Source organism: Phaethon lepturus, unplaced genomic scaffold, assembly GCF_000687285.1.
Source record: "Phaethon lepturus isolate BGI_N335 unplaced genomic scaffold, ASM68728v1 scaffold17921, whole genome shotgun sequence".
In the NCBI taxonomy this organism is placed as follows: domain Eukaryota; kingdom Metazoa; phylum Chordata; class Aves; order Phaethontiformes; family Phaethontidae; genus Phaethon; species Phaethon lepturus.
In genome coordinates, this window is record NW_010518634.1 from 13,243 (window position 1) to 27,132 (window position 13,890).

A 13,890-nucleotide genomic window follows, 5' to 3' on the forward strand; every position below is an offset into this window, starting at 1 on the left:
GTGTACCTGAGCACAGCCATTTTTGGGACTAATGACACCTCTTTCGGCTCCAATGTGTGGTGGCTCTCATGGGCTCTGCTTTGCTTACTGCCTGGTGGTGAGTCAGAGCCCATCTCCAGCCTTCCCTTGCAGCTTTTGGGGTAGAAATGCCACAAAGGAAACCCTCCCCAAGGGCTGAGAGAGAGCAGAGGCTCAGCAGTACTGTCTAGGTATCACAGAATGGCATGCAGCACTAGGTTTTGGGTGCTGGGGTAATACTAGCATCTAATAATTTTGGTATTGACTGACACAATATATAATAATTATTAAATAAAAGCATAATAGTGTTTTATCAATGTATTAGCCTTCATTACTCCAGACAGCAAGGTGACAAATTTCTTGGTCTCCTTCTTCCAAGAACTTCAGCTTGCTTTGCTTTCAAAAGACTGTAAATCCTTACTTCTTATACCATAACTCTCACCCTGCCAGTTGTCTTCATACTATTGGGAAATAGTTATCACCAGTCCTGTTCCTGTACCTGCTGGGGATGCACATTCCTTTTTCTCATTCTTTTCTAAGAATTAGAAATGAAAGAAAAAAGGCAATTATTCATTGAGATACTTCCTTCCTCCCAGCCTAAGTTCTGATCCTGAAATGTATTAATAGTATTACTGTTGTAAACACTCAGCAATCTTCTGTTGGGCTGGGAGGGCGGGGGACAGGCTTTATGGTGCATTTAAGTCATGTTTTCAAAAGTGAAAATTGTTATTTGTTCACATTTGAAAAGAGCACAATAATGTGAGATTTCTTACAAAGTGAGAATTGGCATCACTGTGTCAAGTGGTATGATTTTCATATAAACGCCCTAACACTTTGCTGGAGAAATTACTTCTAATATCTCCTTCTCAGGAAGATTTTTCTGAAACTCCAGATTTCACCTTTCTTAATTTCATCTCATCATGCTGGGTTTCTTCTCCCCTCTATTGCCCTAAATTAATCCTTTTATTAGCTGCTGCTTCATAATAATAATAATGCAATGAGAAATGTTGAGGAGAAAGTAACCCTAACCACACCTTGCCTCTAACCTTGTTTGTTTTTTTTTTATGCATTTAAAAATTTTGTGGGGTTGGTTTGGTTTTTTGTTTGGTTTTGTTTGGGTCCCTAATTCCTGGTTCTCTTTGAGTATCTAGTGCCTTGTTTTCCCTGGCTCCGTTAAGACTGAATTTCTTTATCTGTAAAAGTTTAACTTCCCTGTCTTTAGTAAGGCTAATTTGAAAAGTACGGCGAGGTCCTCAGGTAAAAGCATGATGAAATGATTTAATATTGTTAACACAAATTGGTTAGTGTTTTTCCAGCTCATAGTGCGAAGCGTTCTCCAGAGTGACATTATTTGCTGGGTTACTGCTAAAGCGTGCTTATTCTGTTGCCTGTGTGGTTATCCACCGCTGCCTACGGAGCGCTGCTTTAATACCGCCCGGTTTGATCGCTAGCTTGGCTTCGCAAGGAAACAAGCGTTGTGATTCTCCTAGTTCAGCCTGCCGCTCGCCACCGCCCCCACCACTTCTGACCGGGGTGGCCAACATCAATCCAGCTAAACAAAGGAGACTCAGACGTAACCTGTTCTACTCGAGGTTTTGTGTAGCTAGCTGCAGCGATCTTGTTAGTCCCCTCAGAGCAGCAGAAAAACCAGGGCATTTTCACTTTCGCACTGGGCTGCTGGGTTAGGCAGTCAGCGCCGATGTTGTCCCGAAAGTGGGTTCGTAACTCCACACAGAGTGTTTACACATATTTATGCTGTCATATTTACAGCATGCTTGCGCAGATATGGGTGCTAGGTGGTATTCCACAAAGCTAGCACAGCACACAAAGGCATCACCACTTATTTATCCCGTTACACGATTAGCGAAAACAATAGAGAACCTCCCAAATTTACATTGATTGGCTAGTAATTGCCACATTGCTTATTATTGCTTACACATATTTAAATTATCGTGCATGCTCCTAGAAGGAGTTGGGGGTAATTTGCACAGTCCCTCAGTTGAGTTGGTGGTCGCCATCTCCCCCTGCTGCCTTTATCTTGGTTACTGTGGACTCTGATCTCATGACAGTGACATTTTTCAAGAGTAAAAGAACAACTCGGTCTTCACGGTTTACTGCTTAAGTACAACTACTTTTTCATCTTCTTGACCACTAAATCTGGGTTCATTAATTTTTTTTTTTTAATTGTGTTGTCTCCTCCTGACCTGCCCCCCTAGAACCTTTCTTTTGTCTCCAACGTCACCCACATGTGCTACATGGGGCTCTGTGCCCGGCCACCTGGCCCCACAGAGGTGGGCACAGGAGAGCCCTTGGGGTCACAGAGGCTGAGGGCAGCATGGGAGGCAATGCAGCCATCATGCTGGATGGAGAAAACGTGGGAAACCAGGCTTCATCCACGCGGCTGCCAGGCTGGCCTGGTCAGTTCTGCGTTGCTCTGAGGACCGTGTTAAGGACCAGCCTACAATGCGGGGCTGAAAAGCCCCGTTAACTCCCAGAACACGGTCACCTTCAAACCACTCATGCCGCTCCTGGGGCACACCACGCTGCCTCAGGCTAGAGGACAGCTTCAAGCAGCAAGCAGGTTGAATCTTGTGGCCTTCTCAGTCAGTAGTGTGTGTAGCTAGAGGCTGCCAAGCTCTTTGTTTCAAGCTGAGCGAGGAGGAGATGCGTGCTGTGCTCTCCCCCAGAGACAACACAGGCTCTCCTCCCTACGGGCTGTGGTGGTTCGGAGGACAAAATGACTCCAGAGCTCTGCACACGCTGATGCTCTTTCGAAACACAAAGACACAGTGTGTTCGCGTCGAAACGCTCCTCCGTTTTGTAGATGGGTACAACTGCAATGAGCCGGGCAGCACCAGCTGTGTTGGTGCTTCATGTCCTGGCAACGCCGTCTGCAAGGATGGGGAGAGTCCAGCTCTCCCTGACGCCGGCCACCCCATAGCCCTGAGAGTGCAGCTACTTCCAGTTGCTCACCGTAAGGCCGTATTTCAGTTAGATTTAGAAACGAACTTTATATCTTTACCCGTTTAGCGATTTACTTGTTCAGTAGTGACTATAACTTCCAATTTTAAACTTCTGTTTGTGCCATACTGTGCACCGGACATAGTTATATAGTACCCCTTTTGAAGCCAGGCCAAAATTGATACCATATACCCTTTCTAGGCCCCTTATAGAGATCAACAGCTGCTGACTGGGGTATCCTAGGAACCACCACAAACTGGGGAAAAAAAAACCAAACCAGAACAAGCAACAACCAACCCACCAAAAAACATTTTGCAAAGAGGAAAAGAAGAAAAAAAAAAAAAAAAATTACAAAAGGAAACCCCAAACATCAGTGCCAAGAAGGCAAACCCCAGACCTCAGAGGCTGTCTGGCTGCGAGGCAGAGGAAGGCGCGTGCTTCGGCGCCGCTGCCGGCAGGTGGACTCCGACAGCCCTCACAGGAGGTGAGCTTCCTGCGGGGCTGGCAGACGAGCAAGGCCCGTGGAGGCTCCTCTTCTTCTCCTCTTCTCCTCCTCGCCTGTGGCCTCCTGCTCCCCAGCACCGCCCGGGAGAGCAAGATGAAGTGGAGGAGGATCGCGGTCTTTGCCATCCTGCAGGCACAGCTCCCCATTACAGGTAAGGCAGGCTTTTGTGTTACGAGGAGGTATTTTAAAGCTCTTTCGAGGAAAGAGGGCTTTGTTTCTGTGGCAGATCCCTCACCATTTTGGTAGCGGGAGGGTATCTGCATGAGGACCTCAGCCACGTCTGTCCTCTGAATTGTGGCTGGAATCATGGCTGCCTGTGAATGGGGAGGCAGGGCTCATCCTGTTGAACTGCTCTGAGATAAGGAGACCCTCCAGACAGCAGGGAGGAGGAGGCAAGGACAGCCATTGCTGTCGGTGCAGCCTCCTCTCCTCCTGCCGGAGCGGCCGCCACAGCTGAACAACAACTCTTAATTAAGTAAGGCTCTCGGCCCTCACCTGGGCAGCTTTCCTTGCAGTTGAAAAGTGGAAATCTGATACAATGATGAAAATGTAGTCACTTGCAGTAATCTGCACAAGAGAGGCTTTTAATTTAGTTAGGTAAAATTAGAACTGTGTTGCTCGTGGCGGCATGTTGGGTGGTTGGTTTGCAGTAAACGGCATACCCGGCAGGCTGGAAGCAGGGAGGTGTAGGCGATGAGAAGAAGGATAGCGTCCTTCCCTTCACATCTCTGCCTTCATGCGTGTCTCCGCTAGACACAGCGTAAAATGAAGTCATTTTTACCTCTATGTATTTTCTCGTGTATAAGCTGGCCCCACTTGGGCAGAAAGTGAAGCATCTTTGGTTACGCACAGATCTTCAAAAGTCTCATTAACTTTGGGAGAGAGGAATGTACTTCTTAGTAGCTTAGTAGATAAAAAGAGCAACAAAATTTGCATCCAGAGAAGGCCTCAGGAGAGGCCTGAATTTGGAGAAGTCAGTCAATACTAGTAGGCCACATTTGAGCATGTATTAAAGAAAAAAAAGAAAAAAGTTCCCCCGACAATTTATGCCCCAACTGTACTTAAACACGCCATCCTTTCGCTGAAGAGCTTTGGCGACTGCCACAGACTTCGTATCTGAAAGTTTTCTGGAGATTAGAGAAGGGTTTCGCAGCCACTTGCTAACGCTATGGAACTGGTTCCAGTAATTTGTGGAGGTTATGTTTCAGGAGGATTTTTAAGCAAAGTCGTGTGCTCTGTGGTAGGCATGCCTTCTGTTCATCCTCCACTCAAACTCTGGGGCCTCTCTCCCTCTCTGATACTTAAGTATGATACTACATTTAAGTACACTACTGATGCTTTTATCTTGTTCCTTGCTCTGTATCCATAGATGTCAAAATGCGTCTGCAAAAAATCTCTTTGTGTTTTCTCCTTTTAATCTGTCACAAGATATCAGTGGTTCAGGCTCCTATTTATATATTTTTTAGCAGAAAACTTTTATTGAAAAATATGTAATACAGTTTGCAGAGGGGTAAAGCTAGCCCTATAGGGGTCTCTGGTGCAAAGCTCGTAGGGGCATTCACACTCACAAAGCATACATGGGATCAAATTTTGAACAGGCTACCGTTGCCATTGATTTGGAGATGGTTGCCTGTGGATTTGAGGGGAAGTATTTTTGATTGTATACCTGTAATAGTTCAAAGTTTGAACAGTAGTATTTAGCCTAAGACTAAGACAGCAAAAAACTTGTGGAATTGTTGACATACTATCAATGCAAAATACATGTAACAAAAATGTAAGATCACTGTGAATGTAGTTCAAAGATGAGACCAAACAGACAGGTTTTTCAGCTCAGAGCTATGAAAAAGAGCAAAGATCTGCTGCTGCCTGGAGTGTTTTCAAGCCTTCCTAGAGTGAAGTTTTATTTTTTCATAAAAGAAGCTCAGAAAAAAGCTGCATACCACCTTACAGTGAGTTCATTCCACTTCACTGTAATGCGTTTTGTGCTTATTCTTCAAATGGTCAATTGAAAGATGCTACCAAGATTGGGACTGATGAACTTGCAAAGCCTTTCCTTTTTATCTTTTGAGTAATGAAGTAAATAAGTCAGGCATGAGAAAAAATTGTTTTCAGATAAGTAATTCTAGAGATGGGCCACAAATTCTGATGCAGATTTTGAATTATTGACACCAGACCACAAATTTCAGGATGCTCAAACTTGGCCTTCGAGCAATTACAGAGGGAAGCCGTATCACACACAAGTTTAGTTTTCTGTGCTTCCCCTTTCAAAGGTACAAAATTGTACATCTGGAAGCTTAGCTGAAGTTCTCTTACAACCTCTCTGTTAAAAAGTGCATAAAAATAAATAATTTCAATTTCTGGATCAGATGACTTTATTAATCATGTTGTTCATTGAGACATCAGAATATTAAAAGACTTCTACCCAAATACCACAATTACAATGGCAAAAATCTTCATACCATTTACAGAGCTTTTAGTCTGAATTATGACAGGCTTCAATGGCAATGCAACAGTACTGTGGGCAGTATTGTGGAATTGCTCCCTTTTTTTTAAGGCTGATGAGATGACGCTTTGATTTGTACATATACATAACACACATGTATATAAATATATGTGCAAGAGTTCGAGGACAGCCGTTGCCTGTTTTTTTTACTTTAGAAAATCACTTTCCTTGGAATCATCTGCTAAACAGAATTGGATGGTGTCCTGTTTTTTGCTAAATCTGTGGAAACTAAAACATGTCAGCCTTTGGCAGATATTACTTGCACAGCTTATTTTCACAATATTTTGCTGCTCTGCATAACTCTGTCTTCTGCCCATTGGGCACTATGATGCCAGGAGCTTTTTTTTTTTTTCAAATGTGTTAATGGACAGGAAGATAAAACGGGCAGGTAATGGGTCTTGGGGTTCATTTGTTCCTTCTTTTTCATCAGATGGCTTAGCTGGTCCTCAAACTACTTGATTTGTAAACTACAAGTCATTTACAAGCCTATCTGGGAAATCCAAACAAGTAAATACATACTATTTTTCCTACTATCCCCATGTCCTTATGCTCTGTCTTAAGTTCTCCTAGCTGAATTCTTGTTACGCTGGGGGGGGTGGGGGGCAGAATTAAACGCTTAATTTTTACATGTTTTATTTCCTTTTTCTCCTGCCTGTTCACAATGGTTCATTAATAATTCATGGAAAAAAAACCCTATGAACTGGCACATTATTGAATGGAAATAAATGTAGGCAAATTTGGCTTTTCTTTGTAAAAGGACATTTGTTGAGCTCTTGCAGTGCTATATTCAATTCTCTAATGCTTGTTAGAGTGCGTGCTTTCTATCTGAACCCTTCAGAGCAAAATTCCTAATGAGTGAAGTAACAAGTTAATGATCACATTCCTTTTTGGTTTTTCATATATGCTAGGTGGGAAGTATATACAAAATAGAGAAAGCTACCTCAAAATATATTTATATTTCCCTGGTATAAGTGTGTCCTTTTTAAGTAAGACTATGTGGATAAAAAGCTAAAGTGGGGGACAAATAGGAGGTTCACTAGCAGCTTAAAGGGAACAACAACTTGATCTATGAATGAATGTTCATCTGAAGAACGCTTTGACAGCCATTTTCTCTTATTCACACAAACTTAAATTGTGACTAGCATGATGAGTAAACCCATAAGCAAGGAAAAATGCTGTATATGTAAGTAAATTATTTGTTTCCTAACAATCTCCAAACTGTAACCAAACTCCCTGTAAAAAAGAAAGAAAAAATACTTGCTTGCACAATTGCAGCTAACCATTGAATCCCTCTCCGCTCCTCCGATTCATCATATACTTGAATGTCTATATTTTATGTAGAACTGTAAGATGCATCAGCTATTCTGTCAAGGAAATAAAGTATGTTTTTAGGGTGGCATGAATGGAAGATACAACTTCTTAAACATACCTAAAATATGTATTTTGTCAAAGATATCTACTTTTTGTCTGTGTGTATGTACACTCTTAAGCATATTCACTGTTCTACTGATACAACTTTTGGTCAACGGCTAAATTAAAGTTTCACTGCTGTTTCTTTTTAGCATTAAGAAAACAATTTATGCTATTCCAGAGTCTGTGAGAAGCTGAAATTTTGCTGATTTTTCTGATTGGCAGTGTTGTATACTGTAATATTTTGAGACTGGGTTTGAATATTGCTTTCTTAATTAAATTAGTTTCTGCTCCTTTAAAAAATATATAGTATTTTTAGCATTTAAAATATGCCAATCCAAATAATATTTTCTTTTTTTGGTAAAGCAATGAAGGCATTTAACTCCACTTTGTCCTGTGCAACTGATTTATACCTGTTATATATAAAGTTAAAATGTGCAGGCAAATGAAAAGCTTAGTTTGCAGTTCTTCAGTCTACTCACTCCAATGCACAGATCTCTGGAGACAGTGGAAATGCATGTATTTAGCCACATGCAATGGATATATCCATCTTTGTGAAGGCTAAACTTACCAACATATAGTTCTTTCAGTCCTTTGACAATTTAGCTATTAAAAATAGAAGTGAAAACAACTAGCTCCTAAGCCTCAGAGATCGCAAGCACTGGTGTCTGTGCAAGTTCTGTTTAAAGAATAGAAGCCATCTCAATTTTTGAACCATATATATTGGAAATATTTGAATCTCTACAAGTTTTCTAGGAAAAAAACTACCAACCTTTGGAAGTCCTTTTATGTATTTTGTTCTCAATACGTTGTTACATGTCTGTCAAGTCTTAAGAAAAAAAGAACAGCAAGTTTGGAGTTTTTGTCTTCATGTACTTTTTGTATGTGAGAGTATGTTAAACATTGTGCTTCTGGCAGGCAGGTTGCAAAGCCTGATGAAATGCTCGTACTATTTGGCCTATTTCTTTAATTGGATGTAATTGTAGTGAAAAATTCATCCATATCCTGACTCTTTTTGAGTAGCAGAACATTTTTAAATTTGTTATATTTTTAAGTGAAGGAAAAGCCATAATGGTAACACAACTCAGATAATGCAGCGGTGAAGTATATACCAAATTAGAATTTGATGGAAGCTGACAAGGGAAGAAGGTTGGAAAATTTTTAACAAATGATAGCATAAACTGTAGTAGGACACACTGAGTAAGTCTAGAGGGTGGCTAGTTGTCAACACTTGTGGCTTTCTTTTTTTAAGAGATCTCACCATGTATGATTTACTTAAAATTTAAGCTGTTGTCTTAGGTGAAAATCTTAACTTTCACCATAAATAAACTTTTCTAGTTTCCTAATGAAGTTTTCTAGCTTGCAAAGGACACTTAAGCCATGCAGGCTTGCATTTTCATAGAAACAGAAAAAGAACAAACCAGCTATATAACCTGTCACTTTTTTTTTTTTTAAGGCAATTGTTATTTTTGGGGGGTGATAGGCCAGCCTGCCTCAGAATGCTACAATGCTCACAGTTGGCAAGCACTGAAAATATTTTCTTGGTCAAAAAGAAAAGGACATGGAAAATTTAGAGCCAGAGAACACTTAGAGACTAAGAGCCCCAAAATTTGAACTGTAAAAATGAATTAACAAATTTTATTATTAAAAAAAAAAGAAGGAATGAACTGAAACACTTATCTAATGGGATAAGATGCAATATCCAGGAAATTAATGAGGGAATACCAATTTGGGTGGTGTTTTATTTCAAGTAAGCGTACATTGGCCATTGAATAAAAGAAAGCATGAGCTATGTGGCTAAAAAACCCTTTTTTGGTTGTTCATCCAAATTTTATAATCAGTTTGTTCCAGCCAGGAGCATGGGTGTTTTGCATTCATTTCACTTAGAATGTTGCTGTCATCTGCATGACAGCCAAACCTGTAATGAACAGAGCCAAATATTTATAAAAATGCTTCCCAAATATTTAATGCATAAGTATGTAAGTTCATTCCAGTTCCCCATGCTGTATATCTTCTCACAAAGCAAACTGAGGCTTGGGAGGGGCAAACCAGAAAAATGTCCAGCTGGTAACTATTAGATGGATGAGAGCAAACTCTCGTGCTTGCACAGATCCTGCAAGTGGGTCGAGGTTCTTTGCATGAGTGTCTGTATATAAGAGCAGTGCCCAAATTAAGTAATTAGTTTGCAAAACATTTATTTTGAATTAGTTAATGTAGAAATTCAGCTCAAACTAAAGTTAACATAGGTAATAAATTATCGTATCAGGTCAATTTGAAGCAAGACTTTGGTATAGAGTGACAACATCACTTTTTAAATACTCTTGGCAAACATCATTTCAGTGAAAGAGATCAGCTTCCTAACGTTAGATACTGCACATACCTAGTTATCAAATGTTTGTTGTGTCATTCAGAAATAGCTGAATGGTTTGAATGACATTTTTTAAAAGTATATATAAATTGGATTCCTGGATTACAGCTTACAATTAATACAGAAGACTTCTAAACTGTGGCAAAAAAAAAAATTGATTCTTATCAAAGTATAAGTTATAGCTGCATAATTACTATAATAATAGATAATTTTTTTCAGTCACACATCAGCAAGCTTCAGTCAGAGAATCCAACATCAAATCTTTGGCAGGAGAAGTAATTTCCATGTTTGTCTGCTATATGTTGGTGCAATTTACATTGTTTCCCGTCCAACCATGTAAAATCAATTGCAAGAAAGAAGCACTTACCAAAATTATGTGGAGTCATCTCCCTCTCTTTTTTTCTGTTTCTCTCTCCATGATGCAAATTTGCACAGTATAATAGCTTTGGACTTTTATGTAAGTAAGGTAATTTCAGCAGCACTTTGTGCAAGCATGCAGGTGCATTTCTGAAGATTGCAAAAGTAGAATAAAGTCTTGCAAGTTGTGTTAAAAATCATATTCTGAAGGAAGGAAAACAGGATACAGTGAGAAATATTATATAACAGGTATCTTTTAAAAAACCCAAAACAAACAAACAAACAAAAACCAAACAAAAAACCAAAACCCTACCTAAGCTAAAGATAGTTTCTAAGCAGCAAGCAAGCGATTCCATGAATTACTCTGAATATAGCTGCTCTGTTCATAAAATGTCTTGCACCAAATTAGTTTCTTTTCATAATTTTTTTAAAGAATGTTATTTCAATTCTATAGATTTCTTCCTAATAACTTGCTGCTAATTTTCAGGATTCATTTGCTCTTTTATGAGCATTATTATGAACTTATTCTTAAAGCCTTAGTCTTTGTAGACTAGAACCTGTTAAGGGAATTTGTAATAAAAGATTTTCAGGAGAGGTGTATGGGAGTGGCACTGTATGAAGTAATGTAAGTATGTATTTTTCTGTTTTTTTTTTTTAATTTTAAATTTTTATTTTCATATTTCTCAGGAAATGCAAAAATTCTTGCTATTAGTATTGGTTCAGTATGTAATAATCTGTTGGAATTTGAAGAGTTACAGTTGCAACACAACCGAAGTAATCCATGTGATAATTAACTGCCTTTGGAGTTTTATACTAGTGACAGATTTGACCTCATAGTTGTTTGTTACCTGCAGTTTTTTCTCCTCATTTACCTGTAACATGCTCTTCATTAGTAATGGCCTTCTGGTTCTTTCAGTCTCTGGACATGTATATTCTCCGCAAAAGTTTTGTGAGGGCGGTACTCTGATGGATAAAGTATAAGAATTAAATCTTTGCAGTTGGTAAGCTTAAAGAGAATCGGTGAAAGTAAGAGAGATAAACCCACCATTTTCAACAACTGCCCTCTGATTTTCCTGAGAAGGAAAGGGAGTAATACCCCATCATAAGTTGCCTAATTTTTAACTTCTTGAAACTATTGATCTTTTAAATATAAAACTGAGCATTTGTATATTATGAGCATGACTATACCCAGTAGACCAGAGAAGATAAGCAAGGTTAGCCCATCTGGATTTCAAGCAGAAGATCAAACACCATTCCAGTTACTTTTAAAAAAATAAGCATCCAATAGATGCCATAAAAGTTTTCTGGAATTTAGCTTCTCAGAATAAGCAGCTAAAATGGGAAAAAAGAAAAAAAAATAAATTTCTAAATCTTTCAGCAAAACTAGTTTTAATTATGCTTTCAGTAGGACCTAGTCCCACTTCTATTTGAGTTGGGAGGTGATGGGAGCTTTACGTACACACGCTCACCATGCTGTATATGAATAGAATGATGCAATGAACTCTGGCACCCATAGCACAGTGCCATAACCTGGCCCATGTGGTCAAAGAACAGACGGGTGGCCATGGAGTGCCAGCGAGCTGTAAAGTACACTCACTTGAAAGCCCAAACCACTGCATGGAGTGATTTCTTTTTCATCCCCAGTTTTGGCAGACAGCTTCTACTTTTTGCATCAAGCTCAATATGGTTTGCTGAGAATATGGATTTATTTTCCCCTTGCAAATTAGGAATAATTTTATTAAAAATAGCACAACATTGTCCATTTTCTTTATATAGAACATTTGTGAGAGAACTCAGAGTAATTTGTTTTAAGGCAACTTCCTCCCAGATGATTAGCAGTGCTGTCTTAAATGTGATCTAAAGTTCTGATGAAGACTGCTTGTAACTTCAAAATTATGGTCCATCCCCAAAATTTTAAAAATAACTACAGAGAGCTTTTTTTTTTTTGCAAGAGCCTTGCCTACAATATAATGAAATGTGAAAAGTTGTGCATACTGGGATCACTAGTTGACTAGGGGTGCATCTTGATCACATCTCCGAGTGTTTCTCCTTGACTCGAATGTTAAAAAATCAGGCGATTCTCACAAAACTCTTTATTTCTAGAAGCAGCAGCTTTAACTTACCTTGTTTTGAATTCTCTCTTAAATTTCAGATGTGATTAAATTTCAGTATTAATGTGAACTAGACAGAACTGGAATTTTCCCTCTCCTGTCTATTCATGCAGCTAAATTAATGTCTTTTCTAATAACTCAGATCTTATTTTACTACTTGTCTCAAAACCCAGCAGTGCTATAATGCATTTGTTGCTGCTGGTAGCTATGTCTCTTCTGATGGAAAAACAGCAGCAGATTTTCAGGCTTGAAACAATTTCTTTTGTTTTTATTTTTTTTTAATAACTCTCTTGAAGTTACAGATATGAACCTTCAGCCCTATCTTATTGTAACATCTTTTCCAAAGTGTTCTTTATCTGATTTTATCTTTCTCAGCTGCAAAGAAGTAGCTAACAGGTTTGCTCCCTTTCTCTCTTGCTCTTTTTACATCTTGGGCCAAATGTCTATTTGTTAGACATGATGGTATTAGTACAACGTTTATCAGGTTTAAAATAGAGTTTAAGGGGAAGCAATTTTCTGCAAAACTTTGCAAGATTTCCACACACACCCCCCCTTGTTTTCCACTGGGGAAAAACTAAACCCTTCCAAAGTATTTTTGTGAGACATCAAAGTCTGTGAGCAATTAGTGTTCTGTGTTTGGGAAGAGGGAAACCCAGACTCGAGTCCTTATTCTGTCTGACACAAAGCAGGAGCTTGAATGGGACTCCCACATGCTAAGCCATTCGACAGACACTCACTGGTTTTGATGAGAAATTTTAATGGGAACCTAAACACATTGCCTAATTAATATGCTGTCAGAATTTGTACTGGGAAGTGTTTCTGATGAACAAATGTTATCTTGATAAAACCATACAATAAAGACAATAAATCTCAACTTTGGTTGTAGTATTTTATTGAGTCGGTTCAATCTGTTGCAATTGATTAGTGGAGTACATGTATTTTTGTTCTGCAGAAGACTTAATGATGTTCTTGCCTGTTTTGCAGAGCTTTATAGTAAGGGTCAGTGCTATGGAGTGGAGTGTGTATCTAAGAGTTTCCCCATCCACCCTTGCAAAAATTGTTGCGTTCTCTTTAGTAGTGACCAGAATCCCTAAGCAGGCTTCTGTCTGTGAGATTGTCTGCAAAATGGGGCATAGAAGTGGTGCTGTTCTCTTATGCACGAGTATATAAGAATAACATCAATATGAGTACTGATAATATATGCTTATATATTGATAATTCTGCCACTTCTGAAACCACATGTAATTATACAGGACTGTAAGACTTAGAATAAGGTCCCAGGCTACTAAACCTTAAGGGTATACAGGGATCTGAGGGAGTCAGCAATGAAATACAATCAGAAGAGGCAATCTGAGAAAGCCTAGCACATGCGCTGACCTTTCTTGAAGAGAAGGATTATCTGGAGCCAGAAAGGAGGGCTTCAGGTGTTTAAAAAGATTTGGCAAGTAGCTTCACCTCTAAATGTGTTGTAACGAGGGGGTAGTATTTAATTTTTGTCAAACAGTCCCCTTCTAATTAGGTCACGTCAGTGTTTTAGTAAATGCAGTTCATTTGAACATACCTAAACTAGCTTTAAACTAGCTGTGTTATTCAGGCAGCTCCCCAGTGGTGTCAGCAAGAGTTTTACTTCAGGCAAACTGCTTGGGCATTTACCAAA

At 39.3% G+C, this 13,890-nt stretch overlaps 1 protein-coding gene across 1 annotated transcript in view; it reads left to right on the top strand.

The window, feature by feature from the left end:
• Positions 1-3,577: 3,577 nt before the first annotated feature.
• Positions 3,578-13,890, top strand: part of LOC104628278 (T-cell surface glycoprotein CD3 zeta chain-like) — a 56,002-nt gene continuing 45,689 nt past the window's right edge. Inside the window, 1 exon segment of the mRNA XM_010296805.1 lies at positions 3,578-3,635. Coding sequence (XP_010295107.1) covers positions 3,578-3,635 — 58 coding nt within the window.